The sequence below is a fragment of the Alligator sinensis genome, unplaced genomic scaffold (assembly GCF_000455745.1).
Source record: "Alligator sinensis unplaced genomic scaffold, ASM45574v1 scaffold235_1, whole genome shotgun sequence".
In the NCBI taxonomy this organism is placed as follows: Eukaryota; Metazoa; Chordata; order Crocodylia; family Alligatoridae; genus Alligator; species Alligator sinensis.
In genome coordinates, this window is record NW_005842042.1 from 924,397 (window position 1) to 938,162 (window position 13,766).

The window sequence follows — 13,766 nt, forward strand, 5'->3', positions numbered from 1 at the left end:
TCCCTAAGTGGCATTTTGAGAGTTGTTGAGATTCATCAGGCTCCAGTTTTAATTTTTTATCTGGATCTACCTGGTGGCTTTCTCAAGGACATAAGGCATTCTGCTGGCCATGGGCAGACACTAATAATCTCCATCTTCCTTGGTCCTTTTCACAGCCAGTTGGAGAATAAATCTAGTGCATGAGCGGTGTGAACAATGAGACTAGAGAATGAGACTTGCTAATGCTCAGCAGAACAAGTGTGGAGCCCCTTAAACCATTGTCCTCTCTCTCTGTAGAGGCAAATAGTTTAGCACCAGTTGAATAATTTAAAACTGAAAGCTGAAGTCTTCACAGTTAGAGAAGCTTGGGGCATTTGTACATATGTTTGTGCCGCAGCGCCAGGCACTTTTAAATATTCCTGGTGCTGCGGTGCATGCTTTGTATAAATGGTGAAATGCATTGAAGGTGTTTTAGTTCAAAAGCGCACCGCCATCACTTTCTCAGTGCTGACGTACATTTCGCCATTTATATAAGTGTATGCGATGCAGCGCCGGGTGCGTCTGCTCGTGTACAGAGCAGACTCGATTAATCGCATCTGCTCCAACACACTGGATTTCTGGCACATCAGAGCAGACAAATGTATGTGTATAAATACCCTTGATTTCACTGAGCTGTCAGCCAAGTGGAACAGGCCTGCTGTACAAGATAGACCAGGTCCTGTGGTTGAGGTGCACATGTTGATTTTCATCCCCAGCAGGTTAGCTAACTGCCATCTTGCTTTGCCGCTTGCAGAGAATCTGTAAGGCATAGTAACTTCAGTGTGTATATAGTGTGTATGAGCAATGAAAGACAAATTTTTATTTACTTATTTAGATTTATACAAAAAGTAAAATTGGGTACCTCCAAGGGTTTAGCTACCAAATCAATACAGTTAACTAGCCAATAATACAGGTCACCTGTGATTCTTCTCACTTATTCCACATCCCATGAAAATAGTAGCGAGCTTGCCTGGAGTTTAGTTGTTCTAGGGGGATTTTGAATTGTTCTAATAAACCCAGAAGTAGGACGTTCAGAAGGCTTCCCAGTGTTCTTGTACAGAACTGCCTGATATCTCCCAGGCAACTTTAATCTCCAAAGCAGCTTTGTCTAAAAGGGCTTGCTCTGTTCTCAAGATGTCTCCCAATCTTAGACCACGAGAGGCAATGGTTTCTGTACATGAGAAGGGGAAGCTCTACTCTCTCTTCCCTCCACCAGTTCTCTTCTCTAGCCCTATTCCAAACACTTGACCAATGTGAGCATATGAGCTAGGAACTACTTGGGGCAGTCCAATAATAGCCATGGTTGTATGAAACTGAGTTCATGCTGAGATTTACTTTGACAGTGATAGAGCTGGGAGTAGGATTTTTAAAGCAAAAATTTCTGTTCAGTGGAAGCCAGGTCTTCAGAAAAAGACTGGAGCCATTTGTTTGTTTTCTCTTGTTTTTATGCTAACAACATCAGTGCCAAGCTCTCATTCCCAATGCAAATTATAATGATTGAGTTTTGAAATATTGGAAAATTAGATTAACGTATTAGAAGCCAGAAGTGCACTTTTAACGGTGTTATTGATGTCTGTGTATACTACCAGGATATTTGATCTTTAGAGTAAAGTTCTCATGTAAGAACAAGATTCTTCCCATGCTGCCTGCCTTGTGTGTATTTATGATTTACTTTCAGAAGACTTGGGACACCAGTGCCTGATAGTAATTCCTCTCTGTCAGATCTAGGCCAGCACGGAGAAGCCTCAAATTAATCATCTTTACTGTCATCTTTTCCAATAAAGAGATTTTTGTAGTAAAGATGTGGATTATGTAAACAAATCCACTCCTTACATTTTTGTTGGTGTCTCCTTGTGTACAGAATTATTTGATGTGCAGTCTGCACAGAGCTGCCCCCCTGTAAAAATAGGTGTGCTGGTGGCACCTATCATAACATACTGTATATTTAAAGGTGGAACAAGCTTCCAACTTAAAATAACAACTTGCTTCACTTAATCACCCCCTCCCAACCCTCATCAGAGCTGAATAATTAGAGCAACTAGGAGATGAAGCAGTAAGATGTTTCATTCTAAATCACAGTCCCAGAAGGTAGAGCTTTTTGTTTTTAGTCTGATTTGTAAAACAGGCGGCCTAGTGTTTGTTATCATCCAGTTGTTTAAAGGTGCCTTCTTTTTTAAAATTCCTGACTCTTTTCCTTTTCAGGAAGTGGGATATCAGCATGGGAAGACGGTATTTAATGTCTGGTGCAGGAGTGGAGTTCTTGACAAGATGTTAAAAGACAGGGAGGAGATTTGCAAATCCAAAACTTCAGACGTAAGTGTTCAGTTTAAAAATCTTTGTCTTGTAGTTATGTGATGCTAGTCAGTGGCCAGTCCACAAGTGAGTAGAGCTATCTGTATAACAACCACAGCATGATAAAGGCAATCAAAAGGAAAGGATGCCTCATACGGTGCATCCAAACGAGCCTGCACGTGCCTCTTGTCATGTCTCAAAACAGTTTGAGATGCGACAAGAGGCACTCTGGGAATAAAAACACATTCCCTGCGTGGCATATTTGCAACATGGGCTCAAAGTTTTGATACCTGGACATTCAGGTATGAAAAAACCTCCACCAGAAAAAAGCAGGGCAGGGCACGGTCCAGTACTGTGCCCTGAAGCAACTGGAGGCTCGGGTCCTCCACAGAGATGCTCTGGTAGCCAGCCAGAGCATCTCTATGGCTGTCTCTTGCCCCAGTGCTGCAGTACCCTGCCTGTCCATGCAGGGGAAACAGCGATGCAGGCTGCTGCAACATGTCCACAGCTCACCAGCGGCAGCAGTGGCCATCGGGGCACTCAGGGCCTCCTGGCACAGCCCCACCACGTGGTGCGGGGCAGTGTGGCTTGGCCCCAGCCACTTGGCACCCAGTGCTGCCTGTGCCACGTTGCGCCGGCCCAGCCCAGCACGGCACCATGACCCCCAGCCCAGCACGGCAGGGGGGATGTGGGCTGTGCAGGGGGCTGGGGCCCTGCAGGGGGGGCAGTCCATGTGCTGTTTGGGGGGGCTGTGCCCTATGGGGGGGCAGGGAACCCACCCCTCCTGAGCACTTCCCCCCGTGCCCAGTCCCCCCACAATCCACCCACACCTACCCACACCCTTTCCCCCCCTCTCCTCTGGCAAACCCCACGTCCCCCCAGCACACACCCATTGTGCCCAGCTGCCAGACAGGATGAGACCTGCTGGCAGGAGCTGTGGCTGCAGGGGCAGCTGTCTCCACATTCTAGTTAGTGAAGGGGCCAGGGGGAGCACACACATGCACGCGCGACCCTCGCCATTTGTGGGGGATACGTTTTTGTATCCCCCGTGAATGGTGAACTCCGCAAATAAGGCACTGCGTTCATGAACGCTGTTTGTGTTCATGAACTCAGTGCCCCCAGCAGCTGGGAGGGTGGGAGGGGCATGGCTGCAGTGGTGGCAGGAGTCCGGCGGCAGCAAGCGCAGAGCTCCCAAGTAGCTCATTTAAGTGTATTTAAGAAGCAGGTTTGGCATTCGCGAATATTCGACACCACGAATGCCAAACCCATGAATAGTGAGGGTTTCCTCTGTGTGTGTGTGTGTGTGTGTGTGTGTGTGTGTGGTGTAGTGTAGTGGTCTTATGTTATATTATAGTGGTCTTTTGTTTTAATTGTGGAAGAACATGAGGTATTTTACTTTGGGATTTTTTTTATCAGAGATTTTGCAGTTTTTAAATATGGACCACTGGAATTCCTGTTAGTGAGGCAAGTGGCAAGACCCAGGCAGAGGAGCCTGCTCAGGGCTGGCACCCAGGACCCAGCTGGACGTGGCTGACCTCCTGGCCACTTAGAGCCAGGAGGACATGCTTTGACAGTTCAAAGCAGGCCACCACACTAAGAACATCTTCTGGGCAATAGCTGCCCAGATGGCAGGGTGGCAGCACACACAGCAGTAGCGCCACACAAAGGTCAACTGTGCAGCCACAGGCCCCTGGCAGCTGGCCCAGAGGTGCAGTCCTCATCTGGGTCTGGCAGGGCCACATGCTGTCTCAGGTGGCAGCAGGTCATAGCCAAGCAGCAGCCCCCACTGCCAGACAGCTGCAATGGGTAGAGGGTGCAGGGAACTCTCAGTTAGGGCTGCTTTAGCAGTCCAACTGGCACAAAGGGGCTAGTATCCTCAGATACCAATTGGCTGGGTCCCAGAAGCTGTTGAGAGAGAGCAAGTAGCCCTGAGCTGCTTGCCAGGGCATCTTTTTATACTGCTGGGGCCAGCACAAGGCAGGTTTTTCTATTGGTGGTCTGGTCAAGAAGGCAGGCTCTAGCTCCCCCTGGCTGCAGATCCAGGAGGAGCTGGGCAGGGTTATTTTGCCCCAAGTGCCACAACTTGCCCCACACTAAAGTGCATGTCTGGGCACGTGCGCTGACTGCAAATTCCCAGCTCAAATTTGTGCCACTCCTATTTGAGATGCTGCAAGCGCATGTGCCTGCGTGTGTGGATATGTCCATAGACGCTTACTTGATAGTCACTTGATAGTGGTACCTGGTGAGTAACCCTTTTCTCCATCAAATACATTGGTGTTGAGCATTTGAAAAGCCTGGCTATCTTTCATATTTACTGCTGAGTTGTCATGAAAATAACATTAAGTGATTCTCAGACACTGCCAGAAATCTTGAATTATGCCCTTTCTGTAAGTGCATTTAGTTTAGTCTTAAAATACCTGCAAGACCTGTGTGGATAGGTGTGCGTCTATTTTGCCATTTGCTTTAGAGAAAAGAAGTAGCCGTCAAAAGCCCTGTGACAGCATGTGATATTGGCCTAGTTTAAAGTACAGAGCTTAAGCCACCATCTTTGCCTGTGCTGTGTGTGTCAGCTCATTTGAGTAGTTAAGGTTTAGACTGAGAGAATTTGGCTACTCCTGACAAATATAACAGCTCCTTAGCAGGAGACAGAAGGCAGGGTAGAATTGCACCTTATAGGCTGTCTGAATCAGAGATGTGTAAGCTTTCTGTGAGCTATTACTGCTCCGATTCAGTTAGTCCAGGGGTTTTCAACAGGGAATGCTTCTGATGGCCTCAGGGGTACTTGGCAGCGGGCGGACCCCCTCGCCCCCAGTTGCTGATCAGCTGCTGGGGGACCCCCCACTCCCTGGTCTGGCCACTGCGGGACTCCTGCCTTTTTGACCAGCCACTGGGGGTACAATGACACAAAAAGGTTGAAAGCCCCTGAGTTAGTTAATAACATGCAACCCTACCCTACGTTCTGCTTGACTAAAGACTAAAACAGGCTGCTAGTGTAGCTGAGTATTCATACTCCTATTGAGATTTTCATATAAAACAGGACAAAATGCCCCTATTCTATAGTTTAAAGGCTGGAATCACTCTCTAAATTTGGCTAAAAATTTAACTTCCTTTGAAGAGATTCTAAAAAAAAAAAATACCTATTAAAAGTTTTAAGAACATTTGTGAGAAAATATGTATAACACGTTTGCTCATTTTCTCTTCATCTTGGGTTCTTCTGTTTGAAAACTCAGTTTTTCCAAAATAGGTATATCAGTAGCAGTTGGAACAATAAGTGTTAAAGCTATAGATACGTTGTGTAGTAACAACAGTGAGTTTCAACAAAGACAGCCAGTGCATGTGAGAAATGACAGCTGAGACTTGCTACAGATCAGGGGGTTCATGACCAAGAATTTTCATTCTGGGAAGCAGGGTGATGAGAAGCAAAGTGGACAGGGCAGTGGTTTGGGTTTGTGGGGTGGGAGGAGGATGTGAACATGGACAGAATTGAAGAGGTGCAAAGTGAATGGAGGAATGGGAATGAGTGAAGTTACAAGGGATAGGAAGGAGTGAGCCAGAGATATGGAGTAAGCATAGAGGAGCTGAAATTTTTGGAGGCATGCTTAGTGAGCAAAAAGGGCATGTCTACACAGTGGCAGCAGCGTGCTCTAGCTGGGACTGTCCCAAGCACAGCCTGCCTGCCTGCTCTTGCTAACACGTTCCAAGAGGCTGCTCAAGGACACCCTTCTGGAGCTGCTTTTGAGACCTCTGGTGTACTCAAGAACACCTCCTTCAGATGACCCCAGAGTGACCTAACCATCATATTCCTGGGTTTGAAGTATGTCAGTGGAGATGGCTGGGTGAGGTATGCTCAGAGACATCCTAGCCAGATCATTCAGCCACCACAGCATATATAGGCCCAAAGGGGAGGCAGAACAGCAGTAAAGCTTCCCTGTGGCTGACTGGGGCAGGATGTCCTTGCGTCCCAGAACATACTGGGAGTACTGCAGCAGCTCTCTTGTTCCACAGCTAAATTGTCCTAATACAGCCTCCAGGAAAACATGTTCCTAGAAAAAAAAGAAGCCAAACTAGCTGATGACCCAGTTATAATAGCTGCTCCTCTGGTGGCCTGCATGCCAGAGGGGACCCCCAGTCTGTTGAACCTCCCCAAGTCCATGGACTGGGACTCTCTCTAGTGTAAACTGTGATTGGAAAAAAAAATGGATGGAAAAAGGGAGGAGAGACGCAGAGGATGGCTGTGGAGCAGGATTAACCAGTTATCCATGGGTTTCCAGCCCCACTGAAAAGCCCTACTTCTGTAAACCTTGTCAGCTGTTTGGCCTTCTCCCATCCACTGTAGTATTCAGACATGCTCACTGACTCCTTTGCTTTATAGCCCTCATGTTGCTATAGACTCTGTAAGATTGTAGGTGATATTTTATTTACCTGAGCTCCAATTTAGGTTTGGAGTGATGTGTGCAGGGCAGTTGGTAGTGATCTGGAATTGCTTATGGAGTTGTTGTAGATCTGCAGAGTCTGAGATTGGTGTGAACCTAAAAAAGCACATGTGTTGAAGCAGTTGTGAAAGTTAGTGATGAATTTGTACACTTAACATTGGTAGAAGTTACCCTTGAAAAAACCTTGCTTCTAAATTAACAAGGGGGTTTGAGTGAAAGATCATTTGTACCTAGCCTGTAAGGAAATGGGGGGAAGACTGTGCCTGGGTACAGGTGACAGAGGGACATTGGGAAAGATCATTTTGCTATTTATGTTCTGGACAAAAAAGCTAAGGAGGCCAGTGAATGAAGTGTGGAAATGAGCCCAGATATAAAGGGGCAGGAAGAATGATCAGGGTCTGACATGGACATGGCAGAGCAAGGATTCTTGGAGCACAGAAATGTTGGGAGTGTTGTGAGATATTATGAGTCAGGGTTGACTGTTGAAATCATCTTTCTTTAAAGAGAGAGTTTCATTGGTTGCGGGTGAGTGCTGTCTTAGTGGAGAGTCACAGAAACTGAAATAAATAAATGTGTATTTATATAAGACAGAATAATTTGTGTGTATCGCCATCTAACAGCATAACACAATACCCTGCTTCACCTTCCAACTTCTGTACCTAGAGCTGATGGGATAGTACATCTTTGTTGCAATAGCAAATGCATTTTGAAGAGGTTTGCTTTTTTATGTACATCTTAATACATGCAAATGTTACCCTGTATCTGTCATCCACAGGACTATTTTAGTCGGATCATATTGTTTTCATTGGGTTTTATACAGGATACTGCACATTTACAACAAGCTACCCTGCTTTTTGTGATGGTTCAGTTGCTCTGGAGATCTAATGTCTGCACTTTTCCAAGGGGCTTTGCTCCTTTAGTCATGGCAGTGGCACCAGACATGGCTTGCATTTCTGTGTGCGTGCTTGTCTGGGACGTCAGCCAAACAGAAAGTGCTGATTGCTGGGACCCCAGGGTTATGAATATTATGGATTTACGGGAAAGGCTGAACAATTTAATTGAAGCATGCTTGCTTTTTCACTCCCTTTGTGAGAACTACCAGCTCTACATATGCTCCAGTATTTTAAAAGTCCTACTGGAGCAGGGTTCAGTATTCTGAGGACCCCAAATACTGAAAAGCCTCTGAATTAATCAAGAAAAGCAAATTGGTTTGACATTTAATTTCTGTTCCTGCGAATCTTTTATACCAAAGAAATCGATTTGCTTCTACAGGCTTGTGGTGTGTTCTAAGAGTCCTTTAGACCAGTGGTTCTCAACCTTTTTTGTATCAGGACCCATTTATAAACACTGATGGCCAGTCCCAACCCAGTAAATAGTCCAAATAGAAAACAGGCCCCTGGCCCTGCCAGTGCACCTCACTCCCAGCCCACAGCCCCCCACGCCCTCAGCCCTACTGGTGCCCCCCACTCCCAACCCACTGTCCCCCACCCTCAGCCACCAGCTCCCTAGTGTGTGTGGCATGGCGGGGGCATGGAGTGCACAGATCTGTGCACTCACAGTGGGCACTGGCCTGCAGCCTGGCTGGACCAGCACAGGCAGAAGCCACCTCTGCAGACCAGCAGGTGGGACCCGGCGTAGGAGGATGGAGCAGGGCAGTGAGACTCGCTGCTGCTGCTGCCCCCGGATCCCTACACCAGCTGCACCATAAGCACTGTGAGAAGTAACAGATGGGAGACATGCTGCTCTCACCTCATCCCTCCACCAGCCATTTGTGCACTGGGCTGTGGCTCTACCCTGCTGCCATAGCCTGGCTGCTACCAACGCTGCTCCCCTCAGGCCACCCATGCTGCCTCCCATCCCACCTCCCCTTGGCGGAGTGGTGGTGGCAGCGGCGGCGGCAGTGGCAGGGTCACAGTGGTGGGGTAGAGCTGCGGCCCAGTGTGCAAGTGTCTGGCGGCAGGAGAAGGTGAGGGCGGCGCACCCCCTACCCCCATTCATTACTCTTTGTGCTGCTGGTGACACAGCTGGCATGGGGTCTTGGTGGCGACAACAGCAATGAGTCTCTGCCCCGCTCCTGCACTGACTCCTACCTGCTGGGTCATGAAGATGGCTCCTGCTTATACCCATTCAGCCAAGCTGCAGCCCCGTGCCTGCTGTGGGTGCACAAATCTGGGGGGGGCACATGCCCCCCATACCCTCCCGACCCGTTGCCTATGCCCCACCCCGCCCCTTAAAGGAGAAAATCCATGTTTTTATGTGGCAAATCCAAATCCCTGTTTACTAGTATTCAGTGTTAACATATGGTGACATGCAAGCAGAATCTATTTTTTCAATAATGTAGGCAAAATATGATCCATTTTTAAAGTTTGTTCATGACCCTTTCATATAGTCTTGTGACCCACAGGTTGAGAATTGCTACTTTAGAATAACCTACACGTTATAAACTCTTTGCAAACTTTCAGTTTTCAGTTAATTTATATTGGGCCTTTCATTAACAAAGTTGCCAACCTGTGAGTGTGTCTGTACAGCTGCAAGGCAGCTTTCTGCAGATGTGCTTCTCTGTTCGTGAGCTCTGGAACCCGAGGCAGTATCGTGTATTAGTGGGATGCTCTGCCTGTGCTAATTAGCTCTCCTGAATAAAACGAGGCTTATTATACATATGGAAAACTGCACTAGTGCAGCTATACTGCTTCCAGTTGCTGAGCTAGCTCAGTTATCCCTATATAGCACTGCAGAGAGTTACTGTATAAATACCCTGACCCACATCTAGGGCAGGATAGAGTAGCTGTTTACAGCATACAAACAACTCCATTACCTATCCCTGTAGCACAGAACAATCCAGTACTCTCTGTTGGCTCTTTTCAGGGCCCTGCTATGTGAGGATGATGTTCCTGGTCAAAGATGAATATTAAACAGACTCTTCAGTCTCTGTAGTAATCTCCATTTTTGTCCTCTTTCCTTTATGAAAAAAATATGCCTAGAAAATGTATTTTTCCCCTCAAGGGATATATTACTAGCAAGAGGGATTAAGGAATGCATCAAATAAATTGGAGATGACCCCTTGCCCCCTATAATTGTGACAGGAATATGATATTTTTTTTTAGGTCAGTGTTAATGTTCCAGTGCTTCCTCCCACCATTTTATGTCCTTTTCAGGGAAGCACTGAATAAAAACTCATGGTGTGGATGATATTCTGGTCTTCCAACATGTGCACTCAGGCTTCAGATGGGACACTAAGCAATCACATCTCAGCTGGGTTAATCAGAGACTTTCAAAAAGATCAGTGGGGCCTGTTTGAGCCTATGTGGCCAATTGTCGTGGTGTGGTTAAGATCCAATAGCTTCTGCAGCCAACAACGTACAAGAGAGAGGTGGACCTAGCATTGTATCGGCATATCTTTAACTTCCCAGTAAGAATGATCAGATAAGCTATTTAAAGCTGGGTTGATGGACATAGGTGGTGGCAGGCTGGGGCTAATGTGGCTTAGGCTCCCAAACTAATTTTGCAGCAGATGGCACTGCTGTCCCGCAGCACCACCGCCATGCCCTGCCGCTGCAGCGCCATGCCCAGTGCCCCTGCTGCATTTTTCTTCGCCACCGCTGCATGTGGCACCAGCATGCGCCGGCCCTGCGGGAGGCAGGGCTGGGGGTCAGCTTTCCCAAATAATTTTTTCTCTCGCCATAGCTTTTGATGGGTGGTGTGTCCTTCAGCCTGTATCCAGAGTGAGGTTGAAACTTGTGCTTCGGGATCCATATTGAGACACCTCAACTATTCTGACATCACTATATATTGATTCTTCCATATTGATCTGGGAAGATGCTTTCTCCTTGGACTGTTTCTCAGAAACAGTTGAAACATTTTGGTGGATATTTTTCCAAAAAACTTCACCTGGGGCAGGCACCTGGTATGGAAAATTTCAGCCCATTGGTTATATTTTTACAAAGCCCAAAGAAGGGAAAATGTTGATTCTTCCACCCATTATAAACTAATAGATACTTGGGAAGATGCTTTCTCCTTGGACTGTTTCTCAGAAACAGTTGAAACATTTTGGTGGATATTTTTCCAAAAAACTTCACCTGGGGCAGGCACCTGGTATGGAAAATTTCAGCCCATTGGTTATATTTTTACAAAGCCCAAAGAAGGGAAAATGTTGTCTTATCATGGGAAGCATTGAGCTGCCTTAAGAGAAGGTTTTAGCAAACCTGCCTATAAGAATAGATATTCAAGTACACATTTTATAAATGATACCAAAGGAATAAAAATTATCTGTCTTTAGCCTGCTCCTACCCAGGTTCTGTAATGGATATTCTACCAAAAGGAATTTCTTCATGCATCCAAGATATCCCCAGTGTCCTTTGAATTATGTGAGAGCAAGATAAAACTATTCCTCAGCTTTTAGCAGTTTCTGGATGTTGATTAGAAGTGAGGAGAGCACATGGTAAATATTGTGTTTACATTATAATCATGCCAAAGACCTTGATTACAACATAGCTGTTTCCTAATCTGGTTACAGTCAAGGTCCATAGAACAGAATGAACTTAAACTTGGTTTTACTTCCAAGTTAAGTATATGTCTACATACTAGCCATTGCAGTTGGTGTAGACAGCCTGAGCTACCTTTGAGGTAAGCAGCCATGTAGCCAGAGTAGTATGGAGCTCTGTGCCGAACTCATTACTCCCCAGCCATACTGCTAGCATTGTTCAAGCTGGCCACTGCAAAACTATGCCTATCCAATATGCTTTTGCAGCATTGAGTACAGTGTCTATATGGACTCCAAACCTTATATAGACTCTGACGTAGCTGTTTGTTTTGTAGACAGGAACTTTAGAAGCAGTGTTGAAGAATTACTGACCTGAAAACTGTAATGAGTTGTTCCTAGTGTTGGGGCCAAGGGGCTGTGGCCAGCAGCCCGGGCACGTGGGCCAGGGAAAAGGTTGGCACGGCGAACTAGAATTAGGCACTGACGCGTAGAGGTCATTAAAGATTATTTTACTTACACCATAGATGGTTGCGGTGCAGGCAGGAAAACTTTCTTGAGTTGCAGTTACAGACAAACACAAGCGGAGTTTGCTAGGCTCCACCGAAGACGCACGAGCGGAGTTTGCTAGGCTCCGCTAAACGAACATGAGCAGAGCTCTGGATACCACTCACGGAGTTTGCTAGGCTCTGTGGAACGACCGAAATGAGAGTCCAAAAGGTGACTCTCCACGAGCGCACAGGGTAGGGTACGTTGAGGGATTGTGCGGCGACGGGGAGAGGCTAGAGGTTGATCAGGCCCCTGTATCCTCCTCTAAGGCACACGCGGAGTTTGTTAGGCTTCCCAGCGCGCTTAGAGTTCTTCACGAGATGGATGTGAAGTCCTCCAACTTGGGTGGAAACTGCTCAAGCCTCTTATACAGCTAGCAAGCCAATCGCTAGCCGCCACGTGGGAATAATTTAGAAACAGCCAATAGTGGGAAACAAATTTACATACGGGTGGCGGGAACTCCTTTGCACCGGGGTTTTCTCTATGCAACTGAGAATTGCACCCTGCAAAGAAAGCTCCTTGTGGCGGGAAATAATTCTGCAGTGCCGAAGCGCGCACAAAATCATACCCTTTGGGTCATGACACCTAGTTTCACATATATCTGCAGACGATGATTAAACTTCACACCAGAGATCTGACAAAACCTGGTTTTCAGGCTTAGTGTATGATTTTATATAAATTTTAATCATGCTAAGAAATTAATTCTATGAAATTATCCAGCAGGGTAACTGAGTGAGCCTCCTGTCCTGGAGGGTTAAAATACTCTTAGAATAAGACCTTTTCTGAGTTATGGGTTACTTTTAACAAGTGTCCTGTATTGTTAAAAGTATTTCCAACTTACCAGATAAATTTAAGGGTGTGTCACTTTTCATAGATTTCATAGACATTAAGGCTGGAAGAGACCTCGTAAGATCTTTGGGTGTAGCCCCCTGCCCAAGGGGCAGGAAATCAGCTGGGGTCAAAGGGTTCCAGTAAGTTAAACATCCAAATGTTTCTTAAAAGTGTCCAGACTAGGTGCTTGCACCATCACTGGAGGGAGTCTATTCCAGGCCTTGGGGGTTCAGACAGTAAAGAAGTTTTTCCTGTTGTTCAGCCTAAAACGGTCTTGCAGGAGTTTGTGACCACTGGACCTTGTCATCCCCTGAGGTGCTCTGGTGAACAGGTGTTCCCCCAGATCCTGATGCACATCCCTTATGTACTTATAGCAGGGGGGGGCAAAATGTGGCCTGCAGGCTGGATGTGGCCTGCCGGGCCATTGTATCTGGCCTACGGGGCCCCTAAAACATTTAGAGAAGCAATATTTATCTGCCCCTGGCTGCCTATCATGCGGCCCTTGATGGCTTGCCAAAACTCAGTAAGCGGCCCTCCTTCCAAAATAATTGCCCGCCACGACTTATAGGCTGCCACCAAGTCACCCCAGACAGTGCATGCCATAAGAGTGCCCCAATTATAAGCATGTTTTCCCGTGCATAACAGTCTTTAAGGGTTGTTACTTCTTCAAGCTGATAGTTTCGCCATATACTTCATGGTATTGTGCTAATTGAACTTTTGTCAGCTTTTTGTTAACTTGCCTTTGTTAACTCGCAGAGTGCTCATGGTCTTCAGTGGAGCCACCCACACTAGTGAGCATGATCAGTAATATTTGTTCTGCCATACAAAGCCATAGTTAAAAGAGCAAAGAATGATTCATGGGGTCCCTAGCTGGCATGTACACTTGGAGATATTTAAACAGTTCTTCCCTCCTGTGCTGGAACCTGAAGATTTAAAGGGGATATGGCCATAGCAACACTTCAGGCTTCAGCAACACAAAGGTGCATCAGGATCTGAGAGAGAGAATATCAAACCTTGTTTTCTGTTTGGTGATTCCCTATTCCTCCTCTTTGAAGTCTGTTCCAAAACCGATTTTGAATTCCAAAACTGATGGAAAAATTGAAGTAGTATTTAAGACAGCATCATTTAAACAGTTGAGAAAAAGGGTGTATGTGCACATGGCCCCA

General features: G+C 46.4%; 1 protein-coding gene across 4 annotated transcripts in view; it reads left to right on the top strand.

The window, feature by feature from the left end:
- The window catches only part of PNPLA7 (patatin like phospholipase domain containing 7), a 269,446-nt gene that overhangs the window by 247,099 nt on the left and 8,581 nt on the right, over nucleotides 1-13,766 (top strand). For all 4 annotated transcript variants that reach the window (XM_014519499.2, XM_025203018.1, XM_014519500.2 and 1 more), the window contains one exon: nucleotides 2,221-2,331. In XM_014519499.2, the coding sequence (XP_014374985.1) occupies nucleotides 2,221-2,331 (111 nt within the window). The remainder of the gene's footprint in view (nucleotides 1-2,220; nucleotides 2,332-13,766) is intronic.